Below are 21,267 nucleotides of genomic sequence, written 5' to 3' on the forward strand. Positions count from 1 at the left end.
ATTCATAGTGTTACCAGGATAATGTATATAGCTTTATCCATTTACTACAGATCATTTAGGTTATCACTTAAACATGATCCACATGTATGTCTTTACATACATGTTTAAGCTACAGAAGAAAACCTTAGATGTTAATTTATTAGCCATGGATAATGCTACTAAATGAATAAAATATTTCATATTTTATTAAATAAATAAATCATTTGTACATTACAATTACAAACTACAGGACCCACGAGATTTAATATACATACATCCATTCATCCAAACCATATATTATAATCCTTATAATATAAATGATGCATGACTATGTTATTAATGCATGAAAACATATATTATAACACTTATATTATATGATGCATAAGCATACTATAAAATAAATCATGCAACTATATTATAACATTTATAATATTAATGATGCATGATCAATGCATAACTTATGGTGCGATTTTACTATATAACATACATTATGACATATAAATATATAAATTAAACCATACATAAAATGCATAATTTAAAGAAAAATTATTGGGTCGGGATTAGATTCTTAAGTAATTAATTAAATAAATGTAACATTTATATTAATTTAGTTAATGAAAAAACTAACTATTACATAAAAAAGGAGCCAAATCGGTTCAAAACAGGTGAACTAGCCTTGAACCGCACGAACCAGATCGCCCAACACTCGAACCGCCCATGAATTAATCGATAAACCGCACCTTCTTTTTGTCCCTGAGCGTTCCAAATAACGCTGTGACCTAGCGTTGCAACGTTACAGAAAAAACCTTCCGTCTTCCTCTTTGCAGCATTGCAACGTTAGGGCACAACATTGCAATGCTGTTGTACAATTGTCTATTGTATAGACGCGAATTGCTCTGGTTTTGATCCGAATTGGGCCTCGCTTTCACCAAAATGTCACCCGAACTATTCAAAAAAAAAAAGAAAAAGTATAGACTCGATTGCTTAATTATGCCCAAAAAACAAAGGACCATTCAAACAAATTTGAAATAAAGCAATAAAACTAAATTCCAATAATGAAAACATCCATAATTGCAAATCATTTACATTCCACATATATTCATCAACCATAAATGTAGTAAATGTACAGAACCCACCATTAACTCTGTATTTTAATTCGAAAATGAAAAATTGGGAACCAAAATCCTGCTCTGGTACCAATTGAAGGAACTGTGAGGTTCGATACGAAAGCGGGGATCGTTCCCAATTTTCAATTTCAAAGAATTATGGAAATATAGAACCTTAAGTATGTTTTTTAATAAAATTACAGCATGCTTTTGAATTAAAATTAAGAAGAAGAATTTAGGGATCAACCACACTTACCCTTGAAGCCAATAATTCTTCACGATCTCCTTTCCACTAATGATCACGAACGAGAAATCACAATGGCCACCATCACAAGATTTTTCTCTGTATTCTCTTCAAGATGAGAATATGAGCAAGAGTTGTGGGTTTTGCTATGAATTTTGGGATGAGAGAGAGAATTTTTAGAGAGGAAAATTTTCAGGGAAGATTTTCGATAAAACTTACACTACAACAAAATCTACATTATTTGACACTTGTAGTTTTTAATTACTTGACGTTTATGTGGAAAAAACTAACTATTACAGACACGTTTTTTCCAAAGAAACGTCAAGTAATATGATTTTGGACAAAAAATGTCAAGTAAAAGGATTAAAAAAGCGGAGTTTGATGGAATATTTTGGATATTTTCACGCGAACCTTTACTTCACACGATTTTTGTGTCAAGTAATATAAGGTCTTACTTGACACGTTTCACGTGTCAAGTATAAGAAGCTCTTACTTGACATTTTTTTTTTGTGTCAAGTAAAAGGGTTAAAAAGGCGGAGACTGGCAGAATATTTCGGATATTTTCACCTGAACCTTTACTTGACATGATTTTCGTGTCAAGTAATGTAAGGTCTTACTTGACACGTTTCACGTGTCAAGTATAAAAAGTTCTTACTTGATATTTTTTTCGTGTCAAGTAGAAGGGTTAAAAAAGTGGAGATTGACAGAATATTTCGGATATTTGATAGGCCTTCAATTTGGTCATTTTATTACTCATCGATCGTGTAGCAGAGCTAAGCGATCGTGTAGTCGAGCTCAGCGATTGTGTAGCATTTGGTAGGCGATCCTATAGCATTGGGTAGACGATCGTATAGCATTTTGTTATTCAGCGATCGTGTAGTTGAGCTTAACGATCGTGTAGCATTTAGTAGGCGATCGTATAGCATTGGGTAGGTGATTGTATAGCATTTGGTTACTCAGCGATCGTGGCAGAGCTAAGCGATCGTGTAGAGACTTTTTTTTTTACTCAGCGATCGTGTAGAGACTTTAATTTTCATTTTCCTCTCAAATTTGGTTTCACTCCTACAAAAATTATCAAATAAAATAACATTTCCCTCTCCCATATTCATTTCTCTCTCTCAAATTAAAAACTCTTTCTCCCCTTTCACCATCTCACTCACGACCTTCCCCTTCCCCCCAATTTTTTTCTTCTTCTGTACGCCCTAGCCGTCGTCAGCCTTCATTCTCCCCTCGCCTCCGTTTGCGTCGCTGTTATTGAGTTTTTCATTCCATTGTTTGCTCAGCCGCGCCAGCCCTCTTCCTCGTCGTTTGCTCAACTCCCTCGCCGTTTGTTCAGCTGCGTCGGCCATCTAGCTGTGCACGTCACTTGCGAGTTTTCAGCCCCATCCATATTTGTAGCCGAACGCCCTCAACCGCTTCCGTCGCTTTAGCCACACCCAGATCTGTAGCCGAACGCTTCCGTCGCTTCATCTCCGCCCAGATCTGTAGCCAAACGCCCTCAACCGCTTCTGTCGCTTCAGTCAAGGTAGTCCAGCCAAATCCGCTCGTTGTCGTCGAGGTTGTCCACATCTTCGTTGAGGTCTAGCTTTGTAACAGATCTGTTCAAGTGTGGGCTTCACTCTATCTTGTCAGATCTATACTCCATCTCGCTGGAATCTTGTATTTTTGGGTAAGGTTTTGATAAGTTTGGTGAGTTTTGATTACTTTAGTGGGTTTCTTGGAAATTTTTGAATACCCATAAGTTTTTTTTTACCCAAATTGATTAATTCTCTTTGTGATTTGGCTTTAGATTCAAGATTCGGAGAACATTAATGTGTTGTCCAACAAGTTGATATTGATTTCGGTAAGATTTTCCCATAAGTTTTTTTTACCCAAGTTGATTGATGCTCTTTGTGATTTGGCCTTAGATTCAAGATTTGGAGAACATTAATATGTTGTCCAACAGGATGATATTGATTTCGGTAAGATTTTTCCATAAGTTTTTTTACCCAAATTGATTGATGCTCTTTGTGATTTGGCTTTTGATTCAAGATTTGGAGAACATTAATGTGCTGTCCAACAGGTTGATATTGATTTCGGTAAGTATATGAGGTATATCTTGTTTGATGTTTGATATTGGGTTTGTTTCATTGTTGCCCACAATATTTTGGTTGGTGTTGGTGGTTTTACTTGAAAATTTTTGAACACTCAATAAGTGTTGACATTAACTTAGTAATACCTGTCACTTTTTTGGTGTTAGATTGAAGTGTTGGAAGGAGTTGAGTTGCTGTCCAATAGGTTTGAGACCGATCTTGGTAAGATTTTGGTAAATTTGGAGGTTAGTATTAATAGTTCTTTGTTACCCATTGAAGTATTGGTCTAATAATTGAGTTATTTTCAATTTTTGATGTTCAATTCAAAGATTTCGAAGGATTGGAGCCATTATCCAACAAAGTTAACGATGTTTGGATGTTTTGATAGGTATTAAGGCCTTGAAACTCTTTTGGAATGATTACATAGTTGCTGGAATTTGCGTTTTGTAACCATTATTATTGAACTTTTCATAGGTTGGATTACGTTGTTGTATTTTACACTTATTTATATATTTTGAAATTTGATGTTATCGCCCTTTATTCTATTTTGCAGGCTGACTTGCTTAAACATGGCTTGTCTGACCTTTAGTTCTCGATCTTTAGAATTTAAAGCTCAATGTATAGATTAAATAATGTACTTTATTGAGAGGTTATTTATTAAACAATTTGTCACTTTTGTGTTTGTTGAAAGTTGAGTTTTGTATACAAAAGCAATAGTTGAGATTTTATTTTGCGTGTGAAAGAGAAATATTGTTGTAATTTGTGAGGAGTGTTCATAGTTGAACACATGGATTTTAGTGAATATATTGTGTTGATAGATCTTAAATGTATAATGTTTATTTATTTGATGTAATTGTATTGTTGGAATACAAGGTAGAAAATGAGAATATCGATTGGGGCATTTAATTTGAAAACAAAAAGACATATACTTGATACATAAAAAACGTCAAAGAGTATCACACTATACTTGACACTCGAATAAACTTGACATACCACCAATATCAAGTGTATTATCTTACTTGACACGAAAATTGTATCAAGAAACATATTACTTACGTTTTTTCGGAGTCAAGTTATCACACTATACTTGACACTTGAATAGTTGACGCTTTTATATGTGTTAAGTATACCCTTTACTTGACACTGAAAAAACATCAAGTAATCCAATTTCTGTAGTAATGTTACATAACGTTCTGTTCTCTCTTGGGAAGAAGAAGAAAATGTGAAAAAGAAAACCGGCCCCCTACATCTAATGAGAAAAACTTAAGAGGGAAAGAGTTGTAATTCTCTCACTTTAATTTGAAATTTAAATTTATTTTAATTTAATTCATATATATATATATATAACTATATATAACTATATGTTAAATCAAATGTAACACATAACCTATAGTTTTCTATATTGTATCAAATACAATATAACTTATAGTTTTATTTCTCTCATACATGTATGGTATTTAATATAAATCGCATTTATACCAAATTTAATTATGTGAATCTATTCATATAATTAATATTTGAATCATACTCAAATATTTAATTCATCTAAATAAACTTTATATTATAATGTATCAAATACATTACATTAATTATATCATATATAATTAAGTTAAATTAATTATATCACATATAATTAATTCCCTCAATTAATTTGAATAATTCAAATTAATCTAAAATTAATTTTCACTAATCCCTGTTGAGCTATAGAGGTGACCTTATGGACCTGTAGATTAAAGCTCCAATGTACTTGAATAACTAATTAAACTCCTGCACTCTTCGCATTACAGATATATTTCTGTGTCCATTGGATATAACCAATCGATGACCTTTCACAAATTGCTCGTAAGTATAGCTGGGCCAAAATGACCGTTTTACCCCTATAGTTACATCTAACTTCTTAAGTACCACTGATCCCTCAAATGAATAATAAGCCATAGTCCAACTATGACCAAACCCCTCTCGGGCCAATGGAGGGTGTGGCGCCACATTGTTCAAGCCCCAAAATCAGTTCTTAAAGGAGCAATTTATTTACTTATCCCAACATAGGGAATGAGTGAATTTCGTCTTGTATAGTTGTGTTCCGAGCTCTCTAATAAGACGAACCCCAAAATGGTAGCCTTACTGAGTCGGAGATCTGACCACTCTGACCTATACAATTCATAAGACCGTCTTCATAGACTCCTTTACAACTCATTCAGGATTTAGGTCATGTCACCTATGGTTATCCTGGTGAAATGTAAGTCCCCGTAATTAACGGCGTTATATAATGAGACTATTCATTTCGTGGTTCGGTCTTATACAAACCCCTTTGTATATAATACTCCTGCTCACATGTCTCTAAATGAATGATCAAGATTAGATCATTTATAACACTTTACAACAATTGTAACATCAACAAAACGAGTCGTATTCGTAGTGTCACTATTTAGGTTATCATTTAAACATGATTCACCTATATGCCTCTATCTACATGTTTAAGTTACATAAGATAACCTCAGATGTTAGTTTATTGGTTTTGTGGGTTAATGCTACTAAATGTATAAAATATCTCATATTTTAATAAATAAATAAATCGTTTGTATATTACAATTACAAACTATATGACCAATAAGATTTAGGACATCAATCCAACCGAATATAAATATAATGTCAACTTTATACATGTGTGACAAGGAAAGAGAAAAACATTAAATTTTTTTATGATAGGGAGAAATCATATACAAAATTGCCGTATTGGTTGAGTACTATTAGGAACTACCATTCACAAACATGAGAGAGGATCGGTATTTTATTGAGTATTTTTAGATGAGTTTTTTTGGTCATTTGATCCTGCAAAGTGTTTCAAATATTGTAGGATATCAATTCAAATAGATGGAAAAAAGTATAAAGGAAAATAGTTGACCACTTATCTATCGACTTAAATGGGCATGTAGTTCCCTATTTTTTCTTAAACCATTTATCTTTAGAAAAGTTTTTGGGAGTATCCTATTTTTGTAATTGTTTTCAGAAAACTACAATATTGTTGACGTTAGTCCTTGAAATAATGGAAGAAAATGGGTGCAGAAAAGTTGAGGGATGGGATGCCATTTGCAGCGTCAATCTTGGAGGCTATCGCTGAATATTCGCAAATCTTTGACTTTTTCTAAAAATGGAACTCAAACTTTTCTCAAAACTCCTTTAACTTTCATATAATTACTTTAGTTACCGTTTCTTTTCATATATTTTGGCCAAAACAGCCCCTCGTCTTCCCCGGCGTCTTCAAGCTCCCGGTTGCAACAAACAACCTCCTCGCCACGGTTCCGGCGATTCTTCTCCGATCAGGTTCTCAATTTCGAATTATTAGTTTTGTTTCCAACTCAATTCAATTATGTTAGATTAGTTATTAATCAACTTGTAGTGATCGATTTAAGGTCTATGATTGACTTTAGGTAAGATTATTTCTCATGAACACAACCTTTTAGTATTGAGTTCTAACTTCCAAACCTTATCCGACTAAGGAATTATCTTAAGTAAATCTCATTTGTTTACTTTTGTTACTGTTTATCACTATTTTAATAAAATGTAGGTCCCGTTGTAAAGTTTGTAATCAACAATCGTAATTTTATTTCAATTACATTCGATTATTACGTGGGACCTACACATTTTTTTTCATCATTTATCTTTTCCATTGTATCTATTTATGAAAATAAACAACAACCATGGTTTTTTTATTCCTTTTGCATTGTGTTTATCAAAAGTCTAATTGGTAACCAAAATGGCCCAATTCTAAGTTGCCGTGAATGTAGACGGAGCTTGATCCAAGTATTATGTAAGAAACTTTTGGAGTCAGAATTTTGTTTCTTCATATCCACACTTGATTTTCTCATCCCTCTCACATGTCTAACGATTCTCTCTCCCATCTTATTTTTATTTTAAATATTCTATTAATTTTAAATTATATTCTTTATAGATAGTATAAACCACGATTTTATATTTATTATTGTATATAATCAATTATATTTCAATTAACAAAAACAATAAAATTGTTAGAGAAACCAAAAATGAAAACGTTATCGATGTTTCACATCCGTTATCATATTTAAAAACAAAAAACCAACCCAACAAATTGCAAAACCAATCATTCAACACTAAATTTTGTATTTCTATAACAGGGGTTAGGCTGTCCAAAATCAAGATTAATTTAGAAATTCCTCAAGATCATGGCGGTTCGGAGGATGTCCTCGCTCTTATCTCGTTCCCTTTCTTCTTCTCCGGCTCTCCTTTCCAAAGGTAATACAAACTATCTCAGTCATTCTGTTTTTTTTTCCCCTTATAAACCCTTCCGTTGATCTCTGTTTCTTCAGCCCCCAAATAGAGAAATCGATCAATTAACCGAATCAACGGACCCCATCTGTTATTTCGGATCGTTTTATTGTGGTTTTTTTTTTTTTTTTTTTTTTTTTTTATATATATATATATATATATATAAATCGGTAAATGTTAAATGGATTGGAATGGAAATATATGTTTGATCAGGGAGGAGGGGTTTCATCAATGGCAGAACAACGCCGAAATATAGCACTGTGGCTGCTGTTGAAGATCCTATTACTCCATCTGTGAAAGTGAATTATACCCAGCTATTAATCAATGGACAGTTTGTGGATTCAGTCTCAGGTTGAGTTTCTCAAACCATTGAAACTTCAAAAACAGTTTTTAAAACGGTTTATATAATGGGTTGTTTCTGAATTCAGGAAAAACTTTTCCTACTTTGGATCCAAGGACTGGGGAAGTCATTGCAAATGTTGCTGAAGGTGATGCTAGAGATGTTGATATTGCGGTTTCTGCTGCACGAAAGGCATTTGATGAAGGGCCTTGGCCTAAAATGACTGCTTATGTGAGCTCATCTCATTATATATCGCCTCTTATTCGATACACAAATACTTTAGTTCAGCTAGCGTATCTATGTTAGATACTTATTAGTGCTATAGATGTGTTCACATTAGTTGTATAAAATTGAAGTAAAGTAGGATCAATATTTGCTAGACATGCATCAAACACTTGTTATGTATATTAATAGATAGACACATAAAAGACAAAAGTAATAAATTTTGAGAGGAACCACATCAACTTAATTCTTTAAGCATATAAATATACAAACTCATTGACTTTGAATTTTTTTTTCCCTAAAAAATGAAATATATTTTAATCAATGTATCTTTCCTTCGTCCATGTCCTAGATTTTTTTTAATCATTGTGTTCATGTTCGTGTTGTCTTTGTGTTTTGTATTCGTATCCATTTTTCTTAGTTAATTCACATTGCAGGAAAGATCAAAGATAATTTTGCGGTTTGCTGATTTGGTTGAAAAGCATGTCGAAGAAGTTGCAGCACTCGAAACGTGGGACAATGGGAAAACATACGAACAGTCTGTAAAACTTGAAGTCCCGATGTTCGTACGCCTCTTTCGATACTATGGCGGTATGCTTAGTCGAGATCTTGAGCTTAATTTTTGTCAACTTAGCTCATCAATCATCAATGTGTTGTAATTGCCTGCATTGGCTACACTTTACCTCAGGATGGGCGGATAAGATCCATGGACTCACAGTTCCTGCCGATGGCTCGTATCATGTGCAGACCTTGCACGAACCTATTGGCGTTGCGGGTCAGATCATTCCATGGAACTTTCCTCTGGTCATGTTTGCTTGGAAGGTTGGCCCAGCATTAGCATGTGGGAATACTATTGTTTTGAAGACAGCTGAGCAGACACCTTTGTCTGCTCTCCTTGTGGCTAAGCTATTCCATGAGGTAGATGGCTAATTATCAAAACTTTTCTTTTACTTGACATCGAGCTTCAACTGTTTCATCTTTATATGGCAGGCTGGACTTCCTGAGGGCGTTCTGAATATTGTTTCTGGTTATGGACCCACTGCTGGTGCTGCTCTTGCCAGTCATATGGAAGTTGATAAGGTAAGTTATTATTACAAAAGGAGTCCGTTGGTTCTCTCGACCATGACGTACTATATTAGATTATTTCAACTTGTACTTATTTGCTTCCACAATACGGTTAGATTATGAGACAAAAGTACTTGAAATTAGATTTTTGAATCTATTATTTATCCATCATTACGAGGCAACTACATCAGTGAATAATTTTTCATAATATTTGTGAATAAATTCTTTGAACTGTCGTTTAATTATGAAAAAAATCCTGTTATACATTCTTTTCTCATTGAAATTAGATGAAGAGTCATGTATGGTATCTATGCCATTCTCATTTGATCTTTTGATTAGTGAAAATTTGTGTAAGGTGTTTGGTTCAAGAAGTTGGAGTTGGAGGACCCCTTGTTTAGTTTAAGAAGTTCGTGGTCCTCACACTAAAAAATATCTACTTATACTTATTAACTCTTTAAATTGTGGGCCTCATGACTTTACAATTCCTTGGGCTTCACAAAGTCCCTCATCAACTTCACTTTTGTCCGAAAAACCCTCTTAGTTTGCTTGAACCATAGAACATGGCAAGCCTAGTTGGATTTCTGACTGCAGTCTATTCTTAAAAGATAAATATTGAGAATAAAATGTCTCTCTGTTCCCAGCTTGCTTTTACTGGATCAACCGAAACAGGAAAGGTTGTACTTGAATTAGCTGCAAAAAGCAATCTGAAGCCAGTAACATTGGAGCTTGGTGGAAAATCCCCTTTCATTGTATGTGAGGATGCTGATGTAGACAAGGCTGTGGAGATGGCACACTTTGCTCTCTTCTTCAACCAGGTACGTTCAACAAATTGATCATGAAGAAAAACTTGGTATGATCACATAAACCATTGGTCTTCCACTAAAAGTATGTTCTCTTTCAGGGACAATGTTGCTGTGCTGGTTCTCGTACTTTCGTTCATGAAAAAGTATATGACGAATTTCTAGAAAAAGCAAGAAACCGAGCTGCAAACCGCGTTGTTGGTGATCCATTCCTAGGTGGGATTGAGCAAGGTCCTCAGGTAAGCAAAGCAAGAACTAGAACAGAACAGAACATAGCAAGTTCTGTTACAAGTATATCTTTGTTTTACAGCCAAGTCGATGAACATGTTTGTGATGATTTTCCTACTCGAATCAAGCACAGGTCGATGGTGAACAATTCAAAAAGATATTGAAATATATAAAATATGGGATTGAAGGAGGAGCCACTCTTGAAGCAGGAGGAGAAAGGTTTGGTTCCAAGGGTTACTATGTCCAACCAACAGTTTTCTCAAATGTCAAGGTCTATATCTTTTTGTAGTTTGTTACAACAGATAGAATATTTTGAAATATCTAACACCATCATTCTCTGCATTTAGGATGACATGAAAATTGCACAGGAGGAGATTTTTGGTCCTGTACAAACAATCTTGAAATACAAGTAAGTCGGAAACTAGTTTCTGATTTTGAGTCTTTCTATGAGAATATGAGAGAGTTGATTGAGTTTTTTTTTTTTTTTTTTTTTTTTTGGTAATTATAGAGAGATTGATGAGGTGATAAGGAGGGCAAATGCTAGTCGTTATGGACTGGCTGCTGGAGTGTTTACTCAAAGTATCGACACAGCCAACCGGTTGACACGTGCGCTGAGAGTCGGGTCAGTGTGGATCAATTGCTTTGATATATTTGATGCTGCAGTTCCTTTTGGAGGGTACAAGATGAGTGGACATGGGAGAGAAAAGGGAATTTACAGCCTTAGCAATTACCTGCAAGTGAAGGCTGTTGTTACTCCTTTGGAAAACCCTGCTTGGCTTTAGGATGGATGGATCCCCATTGCATACTTCTCTCCCTTTTCCTTTTCTTTTTGTTGTTCACATTGTCACCAATAAATACAAGAGTCCAGATTCCATAAATAAGTATAATAGATCCTTTCTTATTTATCAAATTAAAGCACGTTTGAAATGCCTCTCTTCCCTTGACAAAATTCGATATATGATACCAGCTTTTGCTTGTTGAAATAATTTATTGTGGCTATATCGTGAGAAGGCAAGCAGCATCCCTCTACGATGGAGGGTTTTTTTTTTTTTTTTTTTTTTTAAATTTTTTTATAAATTATAAATTATAAATATAATTTTTATTCTTCTAATATAGATGACCCAATTTGAAGGATCTAAATTTTAAAACCAATGAATACTAACCTTTTAGTTATGTCACATATCACTTAGACCCCTTTCTCCCCCACTTGTGCTATCCGAGTGTTCATCACTCGGATCACTGATCACTTCTGAAATCTCTACCGCTAGAATGTACACCAACCCTCCCTCTCTTTTTCGATTTGAGCTACTTATCTATTCGGATCTTACATAAAGAAGCCCCCCTCAACTAGATACTTGATGGTGGACAATTCTCGATTTCCTCTTTCTAGCACTCTTTCTAGCACTTTCACCAGAATCCCATTTTCCATTCGCTCACGCTCGCATTTCAAGTCACCGGCGTTCATCACCCGCTCTGACGAACCTTTGCTCTCGTGCTCCTAGTCACCTTTCAACCGTTTATCATAAATTCAAAGGAGGAACGCGAGGATTTACCCTGCTTCTAGTGTTTGAAGAGGAGCACGAGAGCGCGAGAGGGACAGAGAAAGTAGCTCCCTCCATATAAGTTCTTTGTGATGTAAGCAAAAGATTAGATTCATTATTTTTAAAATCCAACTCATTCGACATTAGCACAACCAAATTTGAGATCATCCATTTGTAATAATTAATTAAAACTAAACACAAATAGCCGAGATCAGGATGCAATGGAATGCCATGAATCATGACACAGAACAGGACTCATAAACACAATAAATTGCAACTAAGAATTCGCACTCTAATTCACCCTCGACCCTTCAAAACTCAAATGGGTTTCACCAATGGAGATTGGAAATCAACCCCACTTCTAGAAACCACATGCATCACTACAATACCCAAAAAAATCCCCAAAGATTCATTACATTTAGGCTACATAATCTACTTTACCTTGGGATTAGGTTACCTCCTTCCATGGAACGCCTTTGTCACAGCAATCGATTACTTTTCCTATCTCTACCCTGAAACAAACATCGATCGCATCTTCGCTGTTGTTTACATGGGGGTTTCCTTCATTTGCCTAATCTTCATTCTCTGTTTTTCCAAAAACTCCAACGAACGGTTCAGAATCAACTTGGGTCTGGGCATTTTTGTGGTGACTCTGCTTGTGGTTGTTGTTATGGATGTGGTTTACATTCAGGGCCAGGTCGGGTTGTACGGAGGGTTTTATGTGACCGTCGGATCGGTGGTTTTGTGTGGTGTGGCTGATGCGGTGGTGCAGGGTGGAGTCATTGGCTCTGCCGGTGAGCTGCCGGAGAAGTACATGCAGGCTGTTCTGGCTGGCACCGCCGCTTCTGGTATTTATTTCTTCCGTTTAAAAAAACTTTTGAGCTTTTAACTTTTTCGTGAGAAATAACTATTTAATCCCTAAATTTATTTATAACAATTTAATGTTAGTACCTTTTTAAATATAAAAAAATATTTAAAAATATTTACACTAAAAGATTAAAAAAATATAAAATATTTTTGGTATTTTTTTTTACTTTTTTCTTTAATCTGTGTTTTTTTAATTATAATAATCTAGTCTCTTAACGTTAAAAAATTAATCAAAATTAGATATCAATCTTTAAATTTTAAGATTTATATTTTGTATTTTATAAAAATATTTGAGTCTATCGATCTATTTATCCATAAAATCTCATTAAATTTTAAAATAAAATTTTAGGGGATTAGATCATTATAAATGTTAACCAGTAAGGACTAAATTATTATAATTATTATAATAAAATTTAGAGATTAAAATATTATAAAATCGAAAGTAATAATTATAAATTAAAATTCATAGACATATGACTCCAAACAATTTTCAACTTATTTTTTCAAATTTGGGATGAGAGCTCTTGAATATTTTAATCTACTTAAAATTTCTACCTAAATTTTACACTTTAAAATTAAATTTACAGCTTCTCTTTTTTGGGTCAGTGTATAAAACAGACCAAAAAAGTTTTCAGAATTTCTTTTTCTTATTGATGATGAGGGTGATGTGAAGAAAAAAAAAATGTAGATGTAAAATTATGTTTATACCCTCAGTCATTAAATAGAAATAAATATTTTACCTACTTTACCTATTAAAATTGGATGACGAATTGTAAAGCTGATTTTTCTTTTCACAAATTAAACTTTTAGTCAAAATTCATTAATTTCAACTAAAAATTGGTTGGATTGAAATCCATGATTTAGGTCGGAACCGATGAAAATTAAATTTTTAGCCAACATTCATTAATTTTATATCTTTAATTAAAAAAATCTAGATATTTTTGGCTAATAAATAAAAAATAAACCAAATATTAAGACTCCATTTATTATCATGATTTGTAGCTTTTTTAAGTATAAAGATTGAATTCCAAATTCCAAATTCCAAATTCCAAATTTCAAAAACTATGTTTTTTAATTTTTAAAATTTAGCTTGGTTTTTTAAACCATAGAAAAAAAATAGATAACAAAAAAAAGTAATTTGAATATGGAAGTAGGTTTATAAACTTAATTTTTAAAAATAAAAATTCAAAAAAATCAAATAATCATCACACGGAAGCTTAGAATGAGATTAGAGAAGTTAGAGGGAAGAAGATTAGATTTTTAGTTTCAATCAAAACCGTGACGTCACTTGAAGAGGGGGGAGAAGAAGAAAATAACCCACTCTCAAACTTTAAACAATAGAGGATAAATTGGTATTTTTACATACTATGTAAAAGTTAAAAAAAAAAAAGGTCCAAAAGTATATTCTTTTACTGTTTAGCTTAAAGCTGAGTGAAAGACTATTTATAACCATTTTACACATTTCAAAAAGTAAAACGTTTTTAAGCATTAGGTAAAAGAGCAATAGAAAACTATATAAATAGAAGAGTAATGGCCAATAAAAAAAAAATAAAGAAGTTACTAAACGAGATCTTTAATTGATAAAGATTATATGAAATCGGAAATTGCAGGGGTGGTTGTTTCAATTTTGAGGGTTGTAACAAAATTAATATACACACAAGATGCAAGTGGCCTAAGAGGAAGTGCAAGACTTTACTTTGGTGTTTCCATTGTAATTATGGTTATATGTATAGTATTTTACAATGTGGTTGAAAAGCTACGAATTGTGAAGTATTACAAGGAGTTGAAAGCAGAAGCTGAAGCTATGAATATGGAGGAAGAGGAAAAAGGAGGTGTAGCATTGTGGCAAATAGTAAAGAGTATTAAATGGTATGGGTTTGGTATTATCCTCATCTATTTAGTAACTTTGTCAATATTTCCAGGTTACATTACTGAGGATGTTCATTCTTCAATTCTCAAAGATTGGTACTCAATTCTTCTTATTTTTGGCTACAATGTGTTTGATCTTGTTGGCAAGTCACTCACTTTAGTTTATGTTATTAAAAATATCAAGATTGTTGTTGGTGGATGTGTTGGGAGACTTTTGTTCTTTCCACTATTCTTTGTATGTCTTCATGGTCCTTTAGTCTTTAGAACTGAGGTTCCGGTGATGTTGTTGACTTGTTTGATGGGTCTCACCAATGGCTATTTAACAAGTGTTTTGATGATGATGGCTCCAAAGGTTGTCCAATTACAACATGCCGAATCTGCTGGGGTTCTCATGGTTTTGTTCTTGGTCGCAGGTTTGGTTGTTGGTTCTGTCGTGTCTTGGTTTTGGATCGTTTAGCTTTATTATATACGGGATCGTTTTATCCAACACAATAGAGTCACCATTCATCTTATACATCATGGAAAGATATACAACTTACTCTTATGTTATTTGTTATATTTCACTCCTAACTCTTTTAAGTAACGTTTTCTAATGTTTTCAACTTCTACATCAACTTTAAGTTTAACTACCTTACAAATTAGTCAAACTCAACATGCCCATGTATAGCTGTAAAATCGAAACTTTTCCATGTGGGGCAAGTATTTTTTTTAGTGCGCCAAAAGTTCAAGTCATTTCCAATGATAGTAGCCTTGTGAGAACTCAAATCAAAGCCTTGTTCCCGAAGGATTATAATTGCGGTTTTAAATGACATCCTTATGTCAATGTTGTGAAGTGGCTCTTCCATTCTCTAACATTCAATTTCAATTTTTTTTTATCAAAACACGGAAAAAGATAATAATACTCCTTGTTGAGACCATCAATAGAACTTTATATTATCTAATATAGTATCAAAACCCATGAAACTTAAAAAGGCATTTAATCTAAAAAATCTTTGGATTCGATCTAAGAATGGTAACTTCAAATTGGGGCTATCTAGACAAGGATCCCACATTGAAAAGATTAGAATTGATGACCTCACAATCTTTATAAGATATATGAGCTATACTTTTTCTATTACCAATTGATTTCAAAATGAAACCTCATGTATTTATCTCAAACAATATATTTTTTTTAATGATTATTAGTTCAGGTTTAATTAATATAACTCCAAAGTTTAGGGGTACAAATTAATATTTTTCCTAACAAGGTCAACTCAGAACCACAAGTAATAAAAGTTCTTCTACCATTTGCTTACAATACAACAATCTTGATACACTAATTTAACTAGCCAACGTTTGCTTAAGATACATGTCACACGTCAACATCAATACAACTCAGGTAAGTTTATAATTTAATATGTAAAATTATTGTTAAAACGAGGATAATTCAACTAACATATAATATGTGTTAACAAGTATGATGTATTTTGTAACATCTGATCTCAAGAGAGTATATAAATCAACCGAATCACATCAAAAAGAGAGATACCGTAAAAGTATGAAAGTATAATTAAGAAAGGTTTAATACAATTGAAAGTTACGGTCCAACAATATGCATTTTATTTTTTAGTGGCTCAATCATATAAACTTCAAAGTTAGTGTTTAAGAATAGTTTAAGATAAGGTTCGGAGTCATTAGGTGTCGAATCCTAGATATAGAGATTACATGTTTGAATCCCACACTCTTTTAATAGTATATAAAATTGTTAAAAGATACTAGGATCAAAATCTTAATTTAAGAATTAAATAATAGAATAAAAATCGTCAAATAAATTATCATTCAAGGCATTGTGAGGGGAAGAAATAAAAAAAGAACAACCCTAAAACAAATCTATTTTTAAGGAAATGGGAGTTGGAATGCTCTAGAAGACTAGAAGTGATTTTCTTTGATCAATTCTTGACCTTGACTAGGTTATTTTTAATTTATGTGCAAAATTAGAAAAGTTTCTTCATAGTTGTTTGATTTTTCTCTTAAATTTTCATGTCTATTATATAGTGTAAATTTATCATCACTAATTTTAACATAATATAGATGTAATTGAAAAGTTTACAATCAAAGGGATTAAATTGTAATTTTCAAAACTTACAAATGCTAATACAAAAGACTTTTCAAAGAAGTTGAAGATCATTGAAGAAGAACAGACCATCAATTTTTTGGGTCCAACCAAAAAAAAAATCTCATTGAGTTTTTTTTATAATTATTTTTTTTTGTTCAAGTCAACTTTGGGACCTAAATGTCAATTATTGAATTGATGGTGGAATGAATATTCAAACATTACTTATTATCTTCTTATCTTATCTTATAATTTGGATACATTTATTTTTTAAGACCAACATATATACTAAAACAATATTGTAATGTTCATTCCAACTAAATTAACTATTAATTAAAATATTTTAATAATTTTATAAATTTATGGAGAAAATTCTGTCTTGTCCCTAAGTTTTAAACTTAGGCGTTATTTGATTTTAAATGTCAAATGCTACACTTTATCGCTAAATTTTGAATTTTATTTTAATTTGCTTATTAAGTTCTAAATATTGTTACATATGTTTACTCTTGTATTTTGAATTTAGTTTTCATTTAAGAGTTTAATTATTTTATACTCTTAACCTCTAACTTTCATAGTTTACTTTAGTTTTTAGTAACCACTTTCGTTAATTACTCTAAAATAATTATGAAGTAAAATTTTAAAATTGATATTAAAAAGGATGAAAATTAGTGAAAACTTATTAATTATAATTCTTTATAATTCTTTTAATTGATTAATAAATATCAACACTAATAATCGAAAATGAGTATTTAATAAAAAATAAAATTTAAAAATGTAAATATTAAAATCTACAACCAAATAGAATAAAAACTCAAGGGTAAGAACCTCGATACAAAATCTAAAAGAACATTTTTCCTAAATTAGTAACAGTTAAACCTATACAAATAAATTATTATATGTAAGAGTTGTTTTCAAATATAGAAAAATAAACCAACTTATTTATAAATATAGTAAAATCTACTATCTATATGTGACATATCTATCAGTGAAAAATAGTAATAGATAATGATTATCACTAATAAACAGTGACATTTTACCATATTTAAAGATATTTTCAATAATTTTGTTGTTTAAAATAATTGTCCTATATGTAAACGTAAAATACTAAAATTATGCATTATTTGGTATATTGCATGTGCTTTTGAAAAAAAAACAAAACGAACACGAAAACCATTTTGGAAATGGAATGTGCAATCCTTGACTTTTTTTTTTCTTTTTCTTTATTATATATATATATATATATATATATATATATATATATATATATTAAAGGGAGGATTTTTATAATAAATGGTCTGGAGACCACAAATTATATAAGAACTCAAAATCTCATACAACTCTATAGCTTCCCCTTAATGACCGTTTCATTAATTTCACCTTATTTCCATTATAAAAATAGCAACCCCTCATATTTTCCATCTTAGTATATTACCTTTTATCTAATTAAAAAAGTTATTTTTAGTAGAATTAAAGAGGAGAGAATTTAAACTATAAAATTCTTGACCGTTAATACATTTATATGTCAATTGAGCTATGTTCGTTTTAGGAATAAAATCAAGTTTGATAACATGAGTTTTGATTATTTTTTCTAAAGTTGCTAGTTTTTCATTTTTTAATCATTTTTATCCTTTTTTTAATGTATAAAACCTTAATTTCAACAACTATGATCTCAATAACAATTTTAGTTTTAATTTTCTTTAGACAATTATGTTTACTTTATTTCCTAATAATATTTATTTGTTAGTATGTTTTCACTTTTTTTTTTAATAGAAATATTTGAATTCTAAATCATATAAAATATCCTTGAACATCAGAGTAGGGGTAATTTCAATTATCGTAAGAAGGCAGCAAGACTTAGAAAATTTCATTTTTACTGCATCTTTATACTTTAAAATTGTAATTAAAAAAAAAACATGAAACTTAAAGCGATGACTAATGCGTAGAAAGTTGAAAGCATACATGACATGTATAATTGGATTATGCAAATGATTTTTAAATATTTTTTAAGATGTAATAAATAGTAATTAATGTTAGGGTAGATTATAGAATGGTAATGCAAATGATTTTTATTAGTTCATTATGCGAAGATAAAAGATTTAATTATATAATCAAAATGTTTAGGGTTAGAATTGTCAATTTAAGTTTATGGCCGTACGTGTGTATATTATATACACACCCAAAATATAAAATGGACTTAGTTCAAATAAGTCCAAATGTTAGCAAATCATTTATCTAATCAGATACAATCCTATCTAGAATAAGGAAAGATCCATCTAATCCAATCCTAAAAAGAAGAGGTAAATTTTTTCTCACTCCATATGAGGTATCTTGAACTTGACATAGATCTTGATCTTAACTTGGAATCTAGAACTTAAACTTTTGACTAATTTTCTATGTGTGTATGTAACTCTACGGAGTCTATTGAATCAGGTCTATTGACGAAAAATGGAGACTTTGTTTGTGATAGGGATAAGGGATTTGTTTTTAGTTTCACCCAAAAGGCCTCATACTAATGGAGATAGACATTCTTACTTATATACCCATGATCCTCCTCTTATCTAACCAATGTGGGACTTTGGTCGCATTTCCAACTGTTGGTAAAAAGGATATCTTGATGATGATTTTTTTGTATTGAATACTATCCCTGTTGTAAATATGATGAAAACAAGTGTTTCTAATTCTACTTGCATAGTTGAGTCTCTTGATATGTGGCATGGTAGACTAAGTCACGTGAATATTGCATCGGTTAAGAAAGTTAAGGATTTAAAATTGATTAATGCATATGAAATGCATGAAACAAGTAAATGTCCTATTTGTGTAGGAACAAAGTTTATCAAGAAATCTTTTAAACCTGTCACATCTAGAAGTACATATTTACTAGAACTGACTCACTTTGATTTAGTTGATTTTAAAAATACCACAAGTAGAGATGGGAAAAATTACTACATTTCTTTTGTTGATGATTTTTTTAAATATACTAAAATCTATCTTTTAAAGACAAAAGATGAAGTTGGTAGTATGTTTTTTAAATATAAAGAAGAAGTAAAAAATCAATTAGATAAGAAGATTAAAAGGTTAATGTCAGATAGATGTGGTGAATACAGTGATAATACACTTAAAGAATTTTATGAATTAGATGACATTATTCATGAATTTACTGTACCTTGTTCACCACAATAAAATGGTATAGCATAACGTAAAAATAGAATTTTTAAGGAGATGATTAATGCTATATTGTTAAGTTCTGGATTGTCTAATAACATGTGGGGAGAAGTTGTATTTTTTGGTTGTTTTATTCTTAACAGAGTACCTCACAAGAAATTGAATAAGACACTTACGAACTCTGGAAAGGATATGCCCCTAATATCTCTTACTCGAGGATGTGGAGATGTAACACCCCATACATTTTTTTAGTAATAATGTAATTTCAGTAACTTTATTATTTGGAATTTCAGTATTTGTTATTAGTTGGAGGGCATTTTTGGAATTTTGGACTTCAAGTATAAGTGCGGGAATTTAATTGTTGGTATGAAATTATTCAATTTGAAATTTAAATGGAAAATTAATGGCAGGAATTAATTTTCTTTTAAAACGGAAAGGAATTTAATAGTAAAAAACGGAAAGGAATTAAATGTAATTATATTTACTTCTTTTTTTGTTTTTTTATTATTATTATTGTTATTGTTTTTTTTTTTTTTTTTTTTTATAAAAAGTCATACCCCACCCCCTTTTCTTCCTCACGTTCGTGAGCCCGTCCGATGCCGCCCAAAGCCACCACGTCTGTTTCTTCTTCATGACCTCCATCCACCACTGCTTAAACGTCATTCACTTTTGCCATCACTGGATCTATCGATTTGGGTAAGATTTCTGCAGTTGATTCTTGAATACTCATTTACTTTTGGCATCAATTGGTTGATACCTATTGTGTTTCAACTTTGGATTCAAGTTTGTGAAGGTATTATGGTGTTGTTTAGTGAAATTGGAGTTTGTTTTAGCGAGTTTTGGTAAGTTTTATGCTTTGATTACCTTCCCGTGGATTAATTTTGGTTGTTGAGAAATTTTGGTAAAGTCATTTGGAAGTGATTTTTTATGAAGCTACATATGGATAATTTATTTGAGACATTGGTAGTGAAGTATGTATTTGATTCAAGCTTTAATCATGTAAGCCTAATTTAAAATTATGATTAGGGGGTTGATTCAAGAATTTCATTCAAGATGAAGAAGAGTTTGGTTTGCTAATTATTTGGACTTAAAATTGGAGGTTTGGAAGGTGAATTCGAATTGGACCACACCTTAGGTAAGGTTATCTGGAAATATTTTGTAATATTTGGGTATTTGGAATTTGGCCTTAACTATTAATTTTAAAGCTTGGTTTATGTTTAGGCTTGATTAAGGATTCAAGAATTTCACAAAGATTCAATTGCTTTTTGGTTGACCTAATATCAAGGTAAGTAATCTTACTACTGGAACTGCCCACGGGCCAGACATTAGATGTATGCTAGCATGTTAAATGAAGGTTATGGCAGAATGACAACATGAA

The 21,267-nt window shown here is 31.7% G+C and overlaps 2 protein-coding genes and 1 long non-coding RNA gene across 9 annotated transcripts; all 3 read left to right on the forward strand.

The window, feature by feature from the left end:
* Positions 1 to 2,432: 2,432 nt before the first annotated feature.
* Positions 2,433 to 4,254, forward strand: LOC120080298 (uncharacterized). 5 transcript variants are annotated; one of them, XR_016530226.1, is made up of 5 exons: positions 2,433 to 3,018; positions 3,119 to 3,407; positions 3,569 to 3,646; positions 3,731 to 3,789; positions 3,955 to 4,254. It is a non-coding gene; the product is annotated as an uncharacterized LOC120080298 (long non-coding RNA). The 5 variants fall into 5 exon arrangements; XR_016530225.1 differs by having other exon boundaries at positions 2,433 to 2,998; XR_005482460.2 differs by having other exon boundaries at positions 2,434 to 2,998; positions 3,569 to 3,623.
* Positions 4,255 to 6,350: 2,096 nt separating this feature from the next.
* LOC120080226 (benzaldehyde dehydrogenase, mitochondrial-like) lies at positions 6,351 to 11,285 on the forward strand. 3 transcript variants are annotated; one of them, XM_039034804.2, is made up of 12 exons: positions 6,351 to 6,722; positions 7,553 to 7,670; positions 7,917 to 8,054; positions 8,132 to 8,274; positions 8,703 to 8,856; positions 8,954 to 9,183; positions 9,256 to 9,345; positions 9,972 to 10,145; positions 10,232 to 10,369; positions 10,492 to 10,629; positions 10,706 to 10,767; positions 10,867 to 11,285. In XM_039034804.2, the coding sequence occupies exons 2-12, from the start codon at positions 7,601 to 7,603 to the stop codon at positions 11,138 to 11,140; spliced, it is 1,611 nt and encodes a 536-aa protein (XP_038890732.1). In that variant the 5' UTR covers positions 6,351 to 6,722; positions 7,553 to 7,600; the 3' UTR covers positions 11,141 to 11,285. The 3 variants fall into 3 exon arrangements, with proteins under 3 accessions (XP_038890732.1, XP_038890733.1, XP_038890734.1); XM_039034805.2 differs by lacking the exon at positions 6,351 to 6,722 and adding an exon at positions 6,994 to 7,209; XM_039034806.2 differs by lacking the exon at positions 6,351 to 6,722 and adding an exon at positions 7,201 to 7,278.
* Positions 11,286 to 11,405: 120 nt separating this feature from the next.
* On the forward strand, positions 11,406 to 15,191 carry LOC120080227 (equilibrative nucleotide transporter 1-like). The gene is made up of 2 exons (XM_039034807.2): positions 11,406 to 12,747; positions 14,377 to 15,191. The coding sequence occupies exons 1-2, from the start codon at positions 12,138 to 12,140 to the stop codon at positions 15,090 to 15,092; spliced, it is 1,326 nt and encodes a 441-aa protein (XP_038890735.1). The 5' UTR covers positions 11,406 to 12,137; the 3' UTR covers positions 15,093 to 15,191.
* Positions 15,192 to 21,267: the final 6,076 nt, after the last annotated feature.

This window comes from Benincasa hispida, chromosome 6, assembly GCF_027475165.1.
Source record: "Benincasa hispida cultivar pf3 chromosome 6, pf3_genome.v1.1, whole genome shotgun sequence".
NCBI lineage: Eukaryota > Viridiplantae > Streptophyta > Magnoliopsida > Cucurbitales > Cucurbitaceae > Benincasa > Benincasa hispida.

What these genes read in the sequence shown, in the direction of transcription:
- LOC120080226 (XM_039034804.2), top strand. Translation starts at nt 7,601, where the DNA reads ATGGCGGTTCGGAGGATGTCCTCGCTCTTATCTCGTTCCCTTTCTTCT. An exon ending in TGGCTAAGCTATTCCATGAG is followed by an intron (nt 9,184 to 9,255) that starts GTAGATGGCTAA and finishes TTTATATGGCAG; the next exon opens with GCTGGACTTCCTGAGGGCGT. An exon ending in GTCATATGGAAGTTGATAAG is followed by an intron (nt 9,346 to 9,971) that starts GTAAGTTATTAT and finishes CTCTGTTCCCAG; the next exon opens with CTTGCTTTTACTGGATCAAC.
- LOC120080227 (XM_039034807.2), top strand. Translation starts at nt 12,138, where the DNA reads ATGACACAGAACAGGACTCATAAACACAATAAATTGCAACTAAGAATT. An exon ending in GGCTGGCACCGCCGCTTCTG is followed by an intron (nt 12,748 to 14,376) that starts GTATTTATTTCT and finishes CGGAAATTGCAG; the next exon opens with GGGTGGTTGTTTCAATTTTG.